The 17960-nt window shown below is 38.0% G+C and overlaps 1 protein-coding gene across 1 annotated transcript; it reads right to left on the reverse strand.

Moving 5' to 3' along the window:
- Positions 1–4987: 4987 nt before the first annotated feature.
- LOC130733554 (protein trichome birefringence-like 33) lies at positions 4988–9847 on the reverse strand. The gene is made up of 6 exons (XM_057585778.1): positions 9516–9847; positions 8739–8961; positions 7388–7559; positions 7087–7286; positions 6846–7004; positions 4988–5682 (listed from the first exon to the last, which is right to left on the reverse strand). Exons 1-6 carry the CDS (start codon positions 9703–9705, stop codon positions 5343–5345), a joined length of 1284 nt encoding a protein of 427 aa, XP_057441761.1. The 5' UTR covers positions 9706–9847; the 3' UTR covers positions 4988–5342.
- Positions 9848–17960: the final 8113 nt, after the last annotated feature.

Here is a 17960-nt window from a genome sequence, read left to right on the forward strand (position 1 = left end):
CTTTGTAAGGCCCGAGTTTTTAAGTTCATGCTAAGTGAATAAACTTCTTATTCACGATTAGGGTTGATGTAATGTGAAGGGAAACCTGAACGAAAGTTTATTAAATGAAATATATTTATGAAGGAGAAAGTTCAGGAAAAGTTCAAGGATTGCATTATGATCGATAAAAGTTATAGCACGAACGTTTTACGCTTAAACCTAGGTCAGAAACCCTAGTATATAGCTAATTTTCACTTTTAGGCACGATGGCAGTTAATTCCAAAAATCTTCAGAGAAATGTTAGAACTTCTCTTTTTCCATATATCACAATCGTTTCGAGGCGAAACTCTAGTATATACGAACGTCCGATTCCAATCATCGGAAGTTTGCCGAAACCGAATCCCTGGTATTTCAAAACCCTAGAATCACCCGACTATGGGGACTTTATCTATTCAGAGCTTCAAATGAATATTCTACACGCATAAACCCATTTCTCTTGATGATTTCAATCTTTCTTCCGAAGGAAGTTTTCTATTCCGACATTCGATGCAAAAAGCAACTTATCGGGTAAAATAGTTTTATACCGACTATGCATTAGTTGCCAAAAATACAAGGAGACCTCTTTATAGTTTTGGAATTCTTTTGCCAAAACATATCTAATAATTCATGGAGAATGACGCCGGAAAAATCAGATTCGCGAAACTTTCATTTTCCCGCGAATTTCCACCTTCTATATATAGCAAAGAAAGGAAGAAAAAACCAAAAAAACTACCCATTTCCCCACCCAAACCCGCGGCCACAAAGAGGAAGAAGGAGGAGAAGATTTTCTTCATCGTTTGCTTGATCGTCGATCAATCAGTTGCTGCTTCAAGGCTTCGAGGTATAGTCGCTAATCCTTACCTCTGATCGCTTTTTCCATAGCTTTTCTGTAGAGTTTTCTGAGCTGATAGTTTATGGGTTTTTGCAAAACTATCCTGAATCTTTCATTTCTGATTCTAAACCTCTTCTATATGTGCCCAAGATCACTTCTGCCGGGTTAGATTTTTCGTTGTGTCGCCGGAATTCCGCCGGAATCAATTTGAACCTAAAATACCCATTTTTGGAGTTTTTGGTGTAAAGCTTCAACCTTTAGGCTGAAAACTATCGCCTTAGCTTAGTGCTAGTAGGATTAGTTGTCATAAACGTCGTTGGTGACGTCCCTGCAAAATTTTATTTTTGGGATTTCAGTTTTGAAAATCCAAAGTTAAAAATCATGACCAAAATACCCCTGCGACAGTTTTTGATCCGATAATTTTTCCGAGTTCAGAATACCCTTAGTTACGGCTAATGATAGCATAGGAACCAAGTTTGATCGAAGAAAAATCGAACCCCACAATTAACCAAAGTGGCCGAGCCCTATAGGGGAGGAGGAGGAAAATTTCCTTTTCCGAAAACTTGTCTTTCACGCTAGATTATCGTACCTTAGAGTATAGATTACTTCGTGTAACCTTAGTAAGTATCGATAACTTAGTTTTCGATAGATTCTGATAGTATTTCTGTGGTTTTGCTCTAAAGGTGATTTTGAGGAATTCCCAGAGGAGCAAGCCTTTGATTGTGAACAAGTGTTAGGAGATCGTCCTGGAGAATCTACAGGTGAGGGCTTCTCACTGAATCTCTAGTTAATGCTTAGGGTCGATGTTTCGACATTGTTTACTGTTTATGCACTGGAATTGTGTGTGATTGGAAAATGTTTTCTGAGGCTTCGGCTGACAATGTAGATGATGCATCTACTGAATGTTTTTGATGAGTGAATGACATGCTAAGTGCTAATTGGGTAATTTAGGATGTGTGGTGCATGCCTTATATGCTAAGTGCTATGTGGTTATTGTTTAATATATTGATATATGACATGTTGATTGGTTGTGCTGGGTTATTTATACTTATGCAATGAGATCTGAGATTCTGAATGGTGAGAATAGCGGGCAGGTCATGCCGATTTTATTTTGAGAGTTTTGAGAAAGTTTGATAGGACGAATGAGATTCGGGCCTTGTATAGGGTTTATGGATCGAGACATTCTCTGGAGTCATTTGGGGATTCGAAGATCCCGAGAACTTATAGGATTCGCGATAAGACTAAAGGGATAATTATTTTGTAAAGAAAACTCATAAGACATTAAACAACCTCTAAATCTTTAAGTAATGGTATAAATCTCGAAAGGAGGCTTTGGATGCAAATCATAGTTTTGGAAAACGAGAAGTGTCGTCGGATCCAAGTGTTGAGTCTGTTGTTGATGTGCTGTTGGAGCAGCGTTTGTTGTTGTGCTGTTGGAGTAGCGTTGGTTGTTGTGCTGTTGGAGCAGCGATGTTGTTGGGCTATCCTGGGGATAAGTCCGGGAAACCGTTAGTTTCCGAGAGTATGATACTCTGTGCTCGCTGAGCAGTTGTGACCATCGGATTGAGATGAGTCGGATGATTTGGAGATCATCGTGGGTTATGTGTTGGCGTGAAGGGTGTCTTTTGTCGCAGAATCGACTTTACCTTAGGGTAAGCTTTTAGAAACTTTAATTTACCTAGAACACGTGGCGACGTGTCGAGTGAGATCGGAGACGTTGGTTGACTAATCATCCTGCATTCATGCAACATTAATGGGGTATTAACACAGGACGTACTCTGGACCTCGTCGGATTCCAAAATGGTCATAAGACCCGGATTTCCGTGATAGAGCGTCTGTAGACGTCTCTTGTAGCAGACCGAAATGGCAGACCTACGGGTTACGGCTGATCTGACTACCGTTGTTGTTGGAGTAAGAGGCACGCGGGCCGAAATGGTACCACCGTGGCTGGTGAAGGGCTGATCCGTTGATGTCCATCCGTTCCGGATTGCATATTGGTTGACTGGGTTAACCTGCATACATATCATGCAACATGCATACTAATTTAGTTGTTGAGTGTGATTGGTAATTGTTAAACCTATTTGGAACATGCTAATTGCTATTATTGCGTTTATGTTATTGTGGAATATGCAACCCTAGGATGTTATCCCTAGTTATAAGCCTAAGTGGCTATTATCTTATTTATATCTATTGGTGCTATTATTTACATAATTCTTTGGAGTTGACCCTCGCGTCTTCTGTGTGTGCTTTGGCGAACAAACGCCCTTTGTCAGATGTCTTTGGCGGGCTGATTCACGATGGTTCATCCTTCGGGAGGAACTAGGGTTGAGATGCGGGAACTGGAGCGTATCGCGGTAGCGAGAGGAGGACGGATGGTGTACATAGACTAGGTCGTTCCGGATTCAGATTCGGGCAACGATCATGCTAGCATGTAGGTTTTAGTGCTGGTGCGAGCTCCTCGAGATGGGATTAGTGTAGGAGTAGAGTCTTAGCTCTGAACATCATTTGTTTTCTTTGGGGACAGGGTAGTTTCCCACCTATAGCTTTTTGTGTGGTTCTTTACGGGAATCATAGAGAGTTGGTTGGACTTAGGAGGTCTTGCTTCAGGCCGATGGGCCAGCTTATTCTCAGTTTTGAGGGATGGTGTTGCGGACACTTGACCTTTCTTGTGGATTGTACCTTTTGCCTTCGGGCGTTACACTTTTCTTTCTGTCACTGGAGGTTTACTCGTGACGAGGTTACTACTACAGCGGGGGCTGTTTATATATTGTATATTAGTTCTGATTATTGTTATTGTTGGGTTTTATTTAATTCAGTCTTGTCTTAGTTATTATCGGAAAAAAAAATATTTCACATTTTTTCCGCATTAAGTTTACTTTTGGTTACTAAAGTGACGCCACCGAAATCGGGGTGTTACACCCTTCACTTTGCAAATCCCTTAATTCTCTTAGCTCACCAAGTGAGCTACCCTTCCCCCCTTTGCTGCAATGAGTAAAACTTGGCATCTCACCCTATTATGATTTAGAGCAGCAAAATATTTACGCACATAAGACCATCTCCAATGGTTTCAACATTCAACACCCTCAACATTCCACTTTTTCTCTTCCCAACACTCCACATCACCTTCTCTCTCCAGTTCAACACTTCATTCAACTTTACCCACTCCAATGGTTTTTCATTCAACACTCTACCCCCTATCCCACCACTTTTTTTATTTCATATTTTGATTTAATTTTATATTTTTCTTTTTATGATTTCATAAAATTAAAATTTTCGATAAAAATTAAATTAAATAAACTATTATCGATTTAAAATTTTTTATTGTTGGGATTTTGGTTGCTAAATGAGTTAGAAGAATTCTGGGTGTTGAAATGGTAATTGTTGGGATCCATTTCATAGCAAAGGGGATAATAGAAAGATAATAAGATGATGAAAAACTTGTTTTTTTTTTTTCTGTGTCCAAATCAAACGAACCAAGTCTCTATTTATAGAGAAGAAAAATCATGAATTTTGGTAAAAAATTATCTTTTTAAAAATTTTTTTGAATGAAATAATTGAGCTGGAAAGATTAGGATAAACGAAAATCGCCCGGACCAATCAAACGGAGCCACGTGTCCCACTGCAGCCCCTCTCTCTCTCCTCTGACGCGTGCGTGGCACGCGCCTGGCGGTGCCCAACCAGGGCGTGCCACGCGTCCCACTTCCGGAGCCACTGGGTCCCACAGCGCAGCCAACCTGACACGTTACGCACCTTGTCGGCGCGTGTGTGGCACGCGCCTGTCGGTCACCAACCAGGGCGTGCCACGTGGCTCCGGACGCAGGTTTCAACTGTGTTTAATTTTTTTCAACTCCTCTCTCCCCCTTTCAACTTTCAACACTTATTTTAAACACCATTACACACACATTTCAACATTAAACACACCCCTTTCAACACCATTAAAGATGGTCTAATGAGGAATGAAAGACTAGCAAAATTTAAATAAAGTGTGGTGTAGTGGTTAGCTCACTTCGTCCTTTATATATGAGGTCATGGTTCGATCTTCGCTCATGAGAATAAACGCATATTGTAGTCAGTCGTTTACTGCTTAATACGAACACCCGCAATGAGAGGATTAGACATTATTGTCGGTGGTAGATATGCTTAACTAAAAAACTAGCAAATTTTCAAATTTGGCATTTCATGTGAAAATAATTACTAGTTTTGATTCATTCACATCTCACATTCTCTTTCATCTCATTTCCACTCTTTTTCTCTTCCTAACTCCCACTTTTATTCATATCACATCACTCACACATTGTTTCTCCCTTTTTTAAAGGCAATTGCTATTGCATACAAATCCTCTTTCTTTCCTTTGATTCATCCCTGTTATCACCCCAAGTATCACTCGCAAACAAAACAGAGAGATTAACCATGCCTTCCAATTTACAATTTGATGTGCCATAGATGAAATGACCCAAGAAAACGCTAAAGGATCTTTTCTAATTGAAAACTTTCAAGGATAAAAGAACTTGGCAAATAGAAGCTCATTCCAATTATCTTGAAGGCCAGGCAAACACCAATGCACACAATCAGCATAGCTAACAGGGTTTGCTAATTGCTCTGGAGTCAATGGACTCCATTGCTTCTTGTAGATTGAAGTGTGGGCATCTCTGCGGTAACTTGAGAGCTGAGTGATGTTGAGAAATGTGATGGGCACTTTGGATTTATTCAAAACTTCTCCAATCACCTGCATTACACTTTTTCTACAGTCAGAGCCCCAATATGTGGGATCATCAATCAAAGTTGTTTCATTGTAGCAGTTCCCTCCTGGTTCACCTCCCCAATCTATGCTCCTGTGTCATATATTTTGTTGAAATATTAGGAATGTTGATGCATGGGATGAGAAAAATAAACCTTAGACATCTAAACAACATTGGAATATGTTCATCATATGTAGTGTATTTCCTTAGCATACAATATTATGATTGTGATAAATGTGCTTGAGGGTGATATAGGCAGAGAGAAACATAACCATTTTGTACGTTTTGCCGATGTATGTACCCGGCTACTCGGTATTAATCGGTTAAAGGAAGAGGCAATGTTCAGAAATCCACTAAATGGTTAGAATTTATGGAGGATTGTGTACATAGTGAGATTGGAGTTGTCTATATAACTCATGAGCAATTTATGATTAAATAATTCGTTGTCTAATCACATTGAAGATTGAAGATAAGTGTGTTAGAAATTCTATATTTTATTTATTAATTTATTTATAAAAAATCTTAATGGTTCATTGAGTTGTGAGTTAGTAACCCACATAGATCATTTAGACAACCTCAACATTAATTCGACATAAAGGAAGAGATAATGTTCACAAGTCCACCAATGAAAATCTTTAAGACTTATGGAGTTGTGTACATGCCCAGTTCTTCAGTATTAATCCGACCTAAAGAAAGGGACAATGTTAACAAGTCCATTAAGCTTTGCATAATGCTTAGAACTTGAAGAGTTGTGTACGTAGTGAGCTATTTGGTATATGGCCTCAACGAGGGCCCTAAAGACTAAATTAGTCACATGTAGTGTTGTAATCGAGTAGAAAAAACATAAGAAAGAAGCCTCAATTAGTCAACCATATGCTATTAAATAACTCAACAATCGTATAATAAATGAAAAACCGCTAATAACTAAATAGTCAACTCGTAATCTAGAAAGGATAATTTTTCGATGCATCGAAAAAAGTAATCTAAAAAAGACATAAGGTCTTCATCTTCACTTGGACACTAATACTAAGAGCTAGACTGTGTGTTGTATCACTTAGTTTGGCTTCCTGGGAGTTTGGAGCAAAGAGTATACTACTTCTAAATCACTAATATTTCATAAACACCTCATTTCTCACCTTCATACAAGGTGAAAAATGAATAATAGTGAGAAAAAAATGAAAAATATAATAAGTGACAGATAAAAGAAAAAGTGTTGAAATTTGTCAATGTAATTCTATATTTCTAGTTATACTCACTTTCCATGAGAAGGTGACATGCTGGTAAAGAAGACTCTAGTTTTTTTAGGATCCATGTTGAGCTTCACCCATCTAAGCATACTTTTCATAGCCATACGGTAAGCATCCTCTGTTGAAACCTCAACAATCTCTTTTACTTCATCATCAAAAGATCCAAGCCTGAATTTTTTTAAGAAGAGATCAATTAAGCATTGTTTTCAAATAGTTTTTTAAACAGATCAACATGAGGAAGTGAACATACAAGATCTTCATCTTCAACCCAGTCATCCACCAAAGATAGGTATTGAAAACCAAAATATCAACACCTTTCCAATTCCGACCATGCTTGTTGATCGAACCTTTTCTAACAATCCTATCAGATATTCTATGAACAATAGCATCATCGGAATTTGACTCGAGAAGAAAAGGTGCCCAATAGAACTCAATTGTCGCATTGTATTCCTGACAGGATTTTAAATTACGATTGCGGTCACGTCAAAGTGAACAAATAGAAAAATGAGAGATAAGTTTTTCTTGTAGCTAACAATTGGAAGGTACCTTACCTTGGCTGTGAATACAGTGAGTGAATCAAAGGTTTCCATGGATTTAGCATCTTCAGGAATGAGTTGATGGAGAAGGCACACAAAAGATACGTACTGACCGCGGTTGAGGGAGTCTCCAACAAACATCATCCTCTTCCCACGAAGTGTTTCTAGCATCAAGCTTGCATTGAATCTGCATTATTGGTCACACACCAAAAAAGGTGTTATATTTGTATAATGAATCACTCCAAGATGACTTGGTTATTTTTTTTGGGTTAGGGGAGAGAGCAGATTTTGCACCCAGCTAATTAATGATAGAGCATTTCACACAAGTTCACCACCTAAATTGTCTTACAAGGACTATTTTTTTTTTAGTCAAGTACACCATATAACTTTGGATCAATACATGTAATTTAAAAACTGCAATTGGAGAAACAAAATTCGGAATGAAATCTTGCAAGGCCCAATATGTCATGAGAAAGATAGGGGTAAACCCACGGATAATTGAGTTCCATGACCCATTTTGTGTAAAAGCCTAATTTCCGCACTCATGCTTTATAGGCTAAACTTGGTTCCAGAGCTTGTAAGACAGCAATAGGAAAATACTCTATTAGTTTTATATTTAAGAATTTAATAATTACCGGTTTAAATTTTGTTTATCCAGGTTATCCAATCAATACTCACTATTTTCCACATTATAAATAAACTTAGTTACAAACTGCTAAAAATAAAACATGACAAAATTTCATTGGATGTACGATGTACTTTTTTTACATACATATAGTGATATAAATTAAATCTTTTTTAAAACAGTCGAGATTTAAAACAAAACCTTTTTTATCAAGTAAGAAAACATATATTATAATTTTTTCAATTGCAGCCCTAATTGCCGTCGCAGAAGCTATGGCCCTTTGAAGGTGTCTTGCACGTTTACTAGATTTAGAGCTGGATTCAGTTGAAATCGAATCGGATGCAACAGTGACCGTAAGGTCCATGACGAAGTCATCTTGTCGAGTGGAGATCCAATCATCAATCTAGAATTTTCAAGAGTTGGCTTTCAAGTTTCACGGTATTTCCTTATCTCAGGTTAAGAGGGAAGCAAACAGAGTTACCCATATACTAGCTTATATTGTCGATGTTTTTCCTTCTAATGTATTGTAGGTCGAAGAGACTACTGTTTGACTCGGTTGGTCAAAAATAACGTAGTAACTTAGTAATAAAAAGATAAAAAAAAAACATTTATTTTTGGTCTAAAGATAAAGAACATTTAATGAGGCCATTCAATATTTTTCTAAAAAAGGAATTAAGAAAATAAAATTCAAGGCCCAATAAATATATACCATGCATGTAAAAAGGCATTAAAAAACCTTACTTTGGAAGATCGCAACCGTGCGGTTGCCACCGCCAGTGTTGGTAGTCCTTGTCTGGTCTCCCGTGTTTCTGACATGTCAATTGCGGCTGTATGTACGGACACTCCGATTCCTCGTACAGCGGCCGAGTCACCTCGTCCCTTACCCACCTCCCACTGAATATGTCACACCCTTCCTCTGTTTTCCCCACTGCAAATGGCACCTTATGCTGCTTCTTCACCCTCTCTTTTCCAAAATTCACAACCAAACCCAATTCATATATATCAGAAATCCACATGACATCACACATTGACAACCCCAAAAGAGAAAAACAGAACAGGGACATATAGTGATGAATATCTATAGTTCAATTAGAATAGTAATTGACTCATCTCAAATATCTATGATCAAGTTCAAGTGATATGATTGTATGAAGTTCAATTATTGTTACTTTACTTAATTATTAAAGAGAAAAAAGCATGAATTTAGCATAATGTAGATGTAAAAATGTATATGCGGAATTTTGCAGCAAAATGATAAGTGTAAGAAAAATTCACCAATCTAAACTTTTTAATATAAGAATCAATGGTTAAGAATTCGCAGCAGCTAATTGCTAAGAATATTTTACTTGATTTGATGTGTGACGGATTTTAAATTGTTGTCAGCAAACAAGCAATTGCTGCCTAAATTTAAAGGGAGTGATAGTGCTCTCAATAGCATCACAATCACAATTGCAGAAGTTATAATCCGCCGCAATTTAAAATCCAGTGTGACTAGGAAGATCGAGTAAACATACATACCAGTTGTGGGGAAGAGGCTGTTAGGACTGGAGTAGTTTTGGAGTTGTTGACCGAAGATGCACATGAAATCCTCACCATAGAGAATGGCAACAAAGAAGATGAAAGCTAAGAGGGTGAAGAGATAGGGAGAGAGACGAGCCTTGCCTCTCATGAGGGAAGAAGAGGGTGAGAGTGGTGGCTTCATTTGCATGAAATCACCAAACCCCCTTGTGTGTGTTGCCACTTTCTTATTATCTCTATTAGTAATTAGTATAACAATTATGCTGGCTCTCAATCAAGACTATCAGGGGAAAAGAAAGAGAGAAAGAAAAGGGAAAAGTAGAAGCTAAGAAAACGATTGAAGAGATCAATATCTGACGTATAAATATGCGTTGGTTGATCAGGTTGGAAAATTGATTATTAAGCAAAGGAAAATGACCATGTTTGAATTTCGGATCGTTGAATATATAAGTTTTTGAGATAAATGAAGTTTTTTATTTTTTGAAACGAGATAAATGAAGTTAAAAGAAGCTATATAAAGCAGGTAATTAATATGAAGATAAAATAAGTTGACCACGAGTATCATAATTGACATCTGTATATACTCATGAAGCCACATTATGTAGCCACATTATTTACTTTTTTTTCTTAAGTCATGTGGTATTATTTTATTTTATTTTGTTACAACTGGGAATGAAAACAAATAAAAGACTAAACATCTACATCCTGACAAAGCAGGGGCACCACAACGGAAGGCGGAGAGCTCCACACCTTCCAGTTCCAATTATCCTCAATAGCAAGCCTTGCCATTGCATATGATACTTTGTTTCTCTCCTGGGTACATGAACTAGAGTCACGTTCCATTGTCTGGCCAGCAACTCTCTTGTAGCAAGAATCTCATCTCTGTTCCAAAAGCTCTGCACATCATCAACACTCGTAAGCACCTTCTGGGCATCTAAGCAATCCACACAGCACCTCACATTGCGGAATCCGAGTTCTCAAGCGCGTCGTAAACCCCTGTCCACCGCCATGAGCTCTGTTGTAAATGCATTCTCTACACCCAGCATCGTGGCAAACCCAAAAATCCACCGGCCATTACTATCGCGAATAACGCCACCCCATCCCATCTTATTGATACCTGGCTGCCAGCTTCCATCTGTGTGTCGCACCACAACGTCTCCTTCATGGCTATCATTGAAGGTGATTTGAAATGTATCCCTTCCCCATTGTTGGAACTCCTCAACATCTCTGTAAATGCGGTGTAACACCTCCCCTGGCTGCCACGGAATTTGCTCAAAGACAAAGCTATTACACCACTTCCAAGTGTTCCAAACAATAGCACAGGACAACGCTTGATTATCAACCTGCAAGTGAGCAAACAACCAGAATCGCAGCGGCGCCGCAGCTGGAGCACCGACGAGAGAACGTGTGAAGCGACTCCACACCCACGCTGATCTCGGGCATCGCCTCAACACATGATCTTCATCCTCTGAATGCGCCCCACACCGAACACACCCGGAGGGAGATTTGGAGGGATGACCGGAGTTGGTAGGGGAATATGAAACACACCGCACAATGGTTGAAGGATGAAAGACGATTTCGCCGCAGTTCGCAAATGAAGTCACCGGAGTTCTTTCAACGGAGAAGAAAGTTGCAGAGAGAAATGGGAAGTTTGCTTGAAAAGTTTGAAATGAGGGTTGAAGGTTTGCTTTTATAAGCGAAAGAACAAGAAAGAGGAATGGCGCTAAGGGAGCGACTTTGATTCTTTTACTTCAAAGTCAATAGATTTACCTCGACTTTGAAGACATTTCAGCTTTCGAGCCTCAAGCCTCATGTCTTGTGGGCTTGTGGACTGGGCGGGCTACTCATAAGGACATGCCCGCCCGGACAATGGAACAAGGGCGGTTAAATCCTTAGACTAAGCATGGCGACCATTAGGGGAGTGAACAGCTACTCGCCGATATATGGACCTGGGCCTTGCTTATCTTATCTTACATTGGGAATTGGGCCTCGTTTGTGAGGCCCAGTCCCAGAATCTTCTAGATAAGGACAACATCCACTATAAAAGGGGGTCCTTCTTTGTACTATACACATTTTTTATCATTAGTGAAAGAATATCATATTTTGGCATCATTTACCGTTTTATGCTATGCTAGGGTTTGTTAGAATATCCATTTATACCTCTAATAGGCCTTAGTACGGAACAATCAGTTTATTGACAATTAGCATCAATTTCAATAGATGTTGAATCCGTTCACCGATAACTAGCTGAGACTTGGGGTCGACGCTACATATACCCTGTCTATTTAGGATCGCGTATTTTAATTTGATTATATGAGAGTGTCATAATCATGTGTAAAGGAAGATGATTTTCGTCTAAGGATAATAAGTTTATGTAATTGTACCACGTGAATATGAAAATAATATATATATATATATATATATATATATATATATAGCTTTAATTTTGGTAAGTATCTTGTGTTTTGGTCTATTGTGTGAACTCAGCAATCAAGTCTAAAATCTTGTCATAATGAAAATGATGAACATTAATTATAGTGAAATGTGGTTATAAGATAATGTTGAGCATTGCAGTCAAACTTTTTATGACAATATTAAGAACAATTTAGGGGCAAAGGCCAATAAAAGGGGTGGTAGCTTGGGAGGTGGGTGGCGACAAAGAGGTGGGGATGAGGGTTATAGTTTTGAGTGGGATGAGAAGATTTATAAAGATGATGGCAAAGAAGTCGAAGGTTAGCATCGTTTAGGCTAATGCTAACTTGTGAGCTTAGGTGACACCATCATTAAGTGGAACATAATTTTTAATCGATATTTTACACGTTAGCTTTGTGTTAGTTAAAGTGCAAAAATTGATGTTGTAGTCAAAATAACGCTAATTTTTCACACTTAAACTATAGTGGAGACTGTGGAGTGATGGCAGCTTCTAAGTTCTAAACATATATGATTCTATACAATTTCATTTGGAAGTAAATTGTTTGAAAGAGATGATTACAACCACTGTGAAATTAGGAAAAAATGACTAATTAAGTGAGATGCAGAAGTATATATGGTGGGTCGCTCGCGGGATCAAGATGGTGTGATATATACTGCAAGTGGAGCAATCAGCACTCCAATATCTTTGGAGGTTATAAATGTTGCTTGGCTTCAAAGCTAAGGGTGCGTGCATAGATTGTTAATCATAATCACTTGAAATCCCCTTCCAATATAAATGACTCTCTGCTCAAATAAACAAAGAGAGGTAAGAATATGACCATTTTTTATTTTATATGAATTTGGTGTTAATTGGAAATTAGGTGGAGGGTGGGTGATTAGGTATTAGGTCACATTTAGCTATCATTTGGAACTTACCTTGAGTCGTTATATTTTGATTCTCACCAAAACAGAGAATTTTAGGACACAACTGTAAATAAATAACTTTTTTGATGCGGCTGTTGCTTTGTTGGACGTCATTCAGAAAAAATCCTTAGAAAATCAACCAAAAGCAAATAAACTAACTTCCACAACTAACAATGATTCCTAATCCTTTATTTTTTTGTAAATTAATTGTAGGCATTTGATGTGTACTTGGTTTAATTAACTTCCATTTGTTATGCATACTTTGAGGGTTTTGTAAGTAATCTATGTTTGGAAATACACTTCAACACCTACTCCCTCCATCCCATATATATTATCTATCTTTATAGTAATGTACACATTTTAAGAAAATAATTAATTACTGTCATAAAATGCCTTGGAGGGTTGGAGGGGTTGGGGGTGGGTTAGCATATGTTTCTGTCTATGCATTCTTTGTGCTGTTATTTTCTTGTAATTTTCTTATACTTTCTTCCTTTTTGTATTGAGTTGAAGTACCTCTTGTACTTATATTCAATATATTAATCTATTGCCTATCAAAAAAAAAATTACTGTCATAAAATAATTTTTTTACTAAAATACCCTTTTACCTCACAGTGGACACTGAAAATTAAAAAAAAAAAGTAACATATAAATATCATGTTAAGGGATACTGTTATTGAAAAATAATTAATACATTCTCCATATTTCAAAATGAAAAATAATTTTGAGACAAAATAAAAGCAATCCCATTCAAGACTTCACAAACCCATCAGATTGGTTGATCCAAGCCCACATATGTGAAGGTAAAATTGGATACCTTCATGACTCAGAGAAAGAGGGCCAGCGGGACCGTCTCACATGGCCTTCCTACCCAAAAAAAAAAAAAGAATTTTCCCTCCTCCTTATTGTTGGATTTCTCTATTCATTAATCAAGGTTTTTTTTTTTCTATCTTTCTCTTATTTACATGTTTATTGCTACCAATTTCTTCATCTTCTCATTTCCTTGCCACCATGTGCGACTATAGATGAAACTTATGAAGTTGATTATAATGGTGGAATAAGTCTTGCATCACCAAGTATATTAAATGGAGGGGAAATCAAGGAAGTTATTAGAATTTGAGAAGCCTATATTCAACCATAACCATAAAAGCTAGCTCAAGAGTTGAGGTTTGCACTATACCCTTATAAAGACTATCTATGATCTATCTTTAGTCAATGTGGGACTTCTAACACACTTCATCTCGTCCAGGAGTAAACAAACTGGAACGTGGGATCAACAACAACGAGTGACCCAAATATGGAAGGTCTCCACATCAAACAACAAATGGATCTAGGATAGACTCTGATATCATATTAGAATTTGGGAGACCTATACTCAACCTCAAATGCTAGCTCAAGAGTTGAGGAGGCTATCTATAATCTATCTTCAGCCAATGTGGGACTTCTAACAGAAGTTTTTGAAAAAGTCTCGCACTACATAGCATGGTGAAGGAGGAGAGATACCAATACTATATATCGATCATTTTCTTTGTTTGAAGATGAATGCATCGGAAAACACTTTAAACATATATTTGTGTTTGATTCAAAAGAAAACTTATATTTGTGTTTTAATATTTCTGTTTTGCTCTTATTTTAGAGGATCATGACCAGGGTCGGCCTTGGGCATGTGCAAGCAGTCCCACAGCCCAGGGCCTCAAAAAAGAAGGGGCCAAAAAAAAAATCTCATTAAACTTTTCCCTAAAATAAAATTTAGTTATAATAATTAATGTTCAAGATGGTATTAATGACTTGAGCTGGTCTAGTGGTTAGTAATTGTGTTATCCTTGGGCAGGTTGCAAGAGGCCAGTTGTCAAACAAACCAACATAATGGTTCTGATGAAATTTCGAACGTTAAAATTATTAGGGGTCCATTTTTATTATTTTCTCAGGGCCTCCAAAATGTCGGGACCGGCCCTGATCATGACATGTAGTTCAAAACGAACAACTAGAGAATAAACATAATGCGAATTTCTGCAACACATAGAATACATTCTCAACCATCCATGACTCAAGTACGTCCACATTCTTAAAAGTAACTATTTAAACTACTTCTTGTTAAACTATATAACAAGACTATAAGAGGAAAAAACACAAATATTGTAACACCCCAACTTTTGGGGGTCACAATTAGTAACCTATTAGATAAAATGGAATTATTTTCCAACAAGGATTTAATAAAAGTGGGTATATTTTTTTTCGTTTGCTTTCTTTCCAAAACCTGATATGTATACTCTTACCCAAACCCTTACATCCGGCCTTGACAAGGCAAGCACCCGTGAGTGACGACGGATGTTCAAGTCGTATAAAATATACAGTGAAGTAATATCTTAACCGACAACAAAGTTCAAAATGTGATGACACCCTAAGTCCAATATACTTCCTACAATCCCCTCACTGGAGATTCGCAGAAGAGTAATGCATCGAAACCTACCCAAGACCAAAGTAAGTATTACAATCTTCCTTACGAGCTTCAACCAATGACGGTAAGCTTCTCTACCCAAGGCTCTAGCCTTACATCTAACTATTATTTTACAAGTCTTTGGTTGGTTCACTCACTCCAAGCAAATCTTCTCGTCAAACAGTCCAATCACCTCCTTGCAGCAATCAACAGCTACTCGAAGCAACACCTATTAGGGCCTGGCAGTTTGCCGACCGCCCAAACACAGACAAAGCAAACAAGGCAGAAAGGGTCAACTTCCTAGAGTAATGTAATATAAGTCCTAGCTAGATTTAGCATAGTTAAGTAGCGTGTGAATAATAATTAGACACAGCATAAGTCAATCTCTATCATTTGAACGTCAAGTTATCAGTCCATCACTCGCCGCCTGCGTCTAGATGTATCTTCATTTCCTTGCCAGGGCAGCGTCACGTCTCACTAATGGAAACGCACGACTCAGCGGTCAATCATCTAGCACGATGAGCTCTATACTCTCTAATCAACAAACAGATAACAGGATCAAGGACTAGCCCCTTAATCGATCCAAGTAATAAGAGTTAAGGTCTAACCTCTTAAGCAAATAACAATTAGTATGACTAAGGTCAATCCTCTAAATCAACTAACACATAATAGGATTAAGGTCCAACCACTTTAATCCAAGGACAAATAATATGATTAAGGTCCAACCACTTTAATCAAATAGCAAAAATAGGATTAAGGTCCAGCCACTTAAATCCACGAGCAAATAATAGGATTAAGGTCCATCCTCTTTAATCCATAAGCAAATAATAGGATTAAGGTCCATCCTCTTTAATCCAATAACGAATAATATGATTAAGGTCATACCCCTTAATCAAGAGTAATTAATAGGATTAAGGTCCAGCCACTTTAATCCAGGGGTAAACAATACGATTAAGGTCCATCCTCTCTAATCGATGGATAAATAATATGATTAAGGACAAACCTCTTAATCAAAGAATAATTAATAGGATTAAGGACAAGCCCCTTAATCAAGTCATGCAGGTATGCAAGAGCTAGCAAACCACGATTCGTCCTCACCCGGATACGTGTCTAGCTATGGTTCATGTCTCTATCGTTTTTCCCTAAGGTAAACGTCGGTCCTTTGACCAATCACTTCACAACAAGGAGTAGCACGTGCACTTAATGGAGGTTCTACTCATAACGGCTCCTCTTCATGATGTTCACAACTTGAATCATTATCTTTCCTCGAACCTCGAATCTTCGACCCTTCCCATTTTCGAACTCATTTCATATCCTAAGTTTTCCTCAAAATGGGTTATCTTTATTATTCAAAGTGTTCTATTTTGAGTTAATTCATTATGGAATTTATTCTCAAATCAAGTCTTATGCATTCATTTATTTCAAAGTCTAACAGATTAAAGATCCCCAAGTCCTTGTTTAGGCGAAAGCCTCGATCCTTCATGTCAACAGTAGCACAGTCCTTCCGACAGATTCTACTTGCTAACTCTCATAACACTCCGCATTCGAAGTCGATATACCCATAAGGTTTGGGCATAAAACAGATTCATGCACTTTTGCAATTTAGAGCAATAGAACATGTATATCCACTATAAAACAATAAGACGGACACCAGTAAACGGCCGAAGCCTCCAGAAAACGGAGACGCACGCCTCTATCAGTTCACAACGGCCGAAACCTCAGAAAACATTTTCCCAGTCCAGTCCAACAGTCATAATCAAAAGCAATAAGCAGGTCGAAGTTATCGACGCCTAAATCATATAGCTAGTAACTAGGAGAGTTGCCCTTACCTCGAGTTGTTCCAGTCTCGCGGTGTAGGTCTCCCTCACAAGCTTGTTCAGTCAATCCCAAAGTTCCCACAATTGATCCTTTGAGCAAACAAAGCAATAATGAATCAACACAAGTCGATACAGTCGAAACAATCCTAACTAATGTTCGACAAAGCTCAAGAAGCTTCAGAGTACCACATTTAGGCACGAATGGAAGGGCTTCCCCCGAATGGATGAGTTTTGACTCGATTCAAGTTTTGTACAAAAACACTTTATTCGCTAAAACGTGCATAACTCGAGCTACAGAACTCGGAATGACACGAAACCGGAGCCAAAATTTCCACAATTGAAAAAGCTACGCAATGGCTCAGGTCATAGAGACCCAAAAATTATTTTTGGACACGGTACCCAAGCAAATAGGTTTCGGCCACTATGGAAATTAGGGTTTTCGAACTTTTTCTTCGATCTAAATCAATTCCTAGGTATTCTTAGGCGATATCTAGGCCAGGGAAACTCTCAGAAAAATTATCGGGTCGAAAACTGTCGCAGGGGTATTTTGGTCAATATTTTCAGCTCCGAATTTCAAAACTGGATTTTTGAAAAACAAATTGAATGGGGACGTCAACAACGACGTTTATGACAACTAATCCTACTAGCACTAAGCCAAGTCGATAGTTTTCAGCTTAAAGGTTGCGACTTTGCCTAAAAATGGGTATTTGATGCAAAAATCGATTCCGGCGGCATTTCGTCGACATTTGACAAAATATAATCCGCAGAACACGCTCAGGAGCATGCAGGGAATAAGTTTAGACACTGAAATCAGCTTATTTGGACAGTTTTACAAAAAGCTCAAAACTTTGAGCACAG

Source organism: Lotus japonicus, chromosome 1, assembly GCF_012489685.1.
Source record: "Lotus japonicus ecotype B-129 chromosome 1, LjGifu_v1.2".
Lineage (NCBI taxonomy): Eukaryota > Viridiplantae > Streptophyta > Magnoliopsida > Fabales > Fabaceae > Lotus > Lotus japonicus.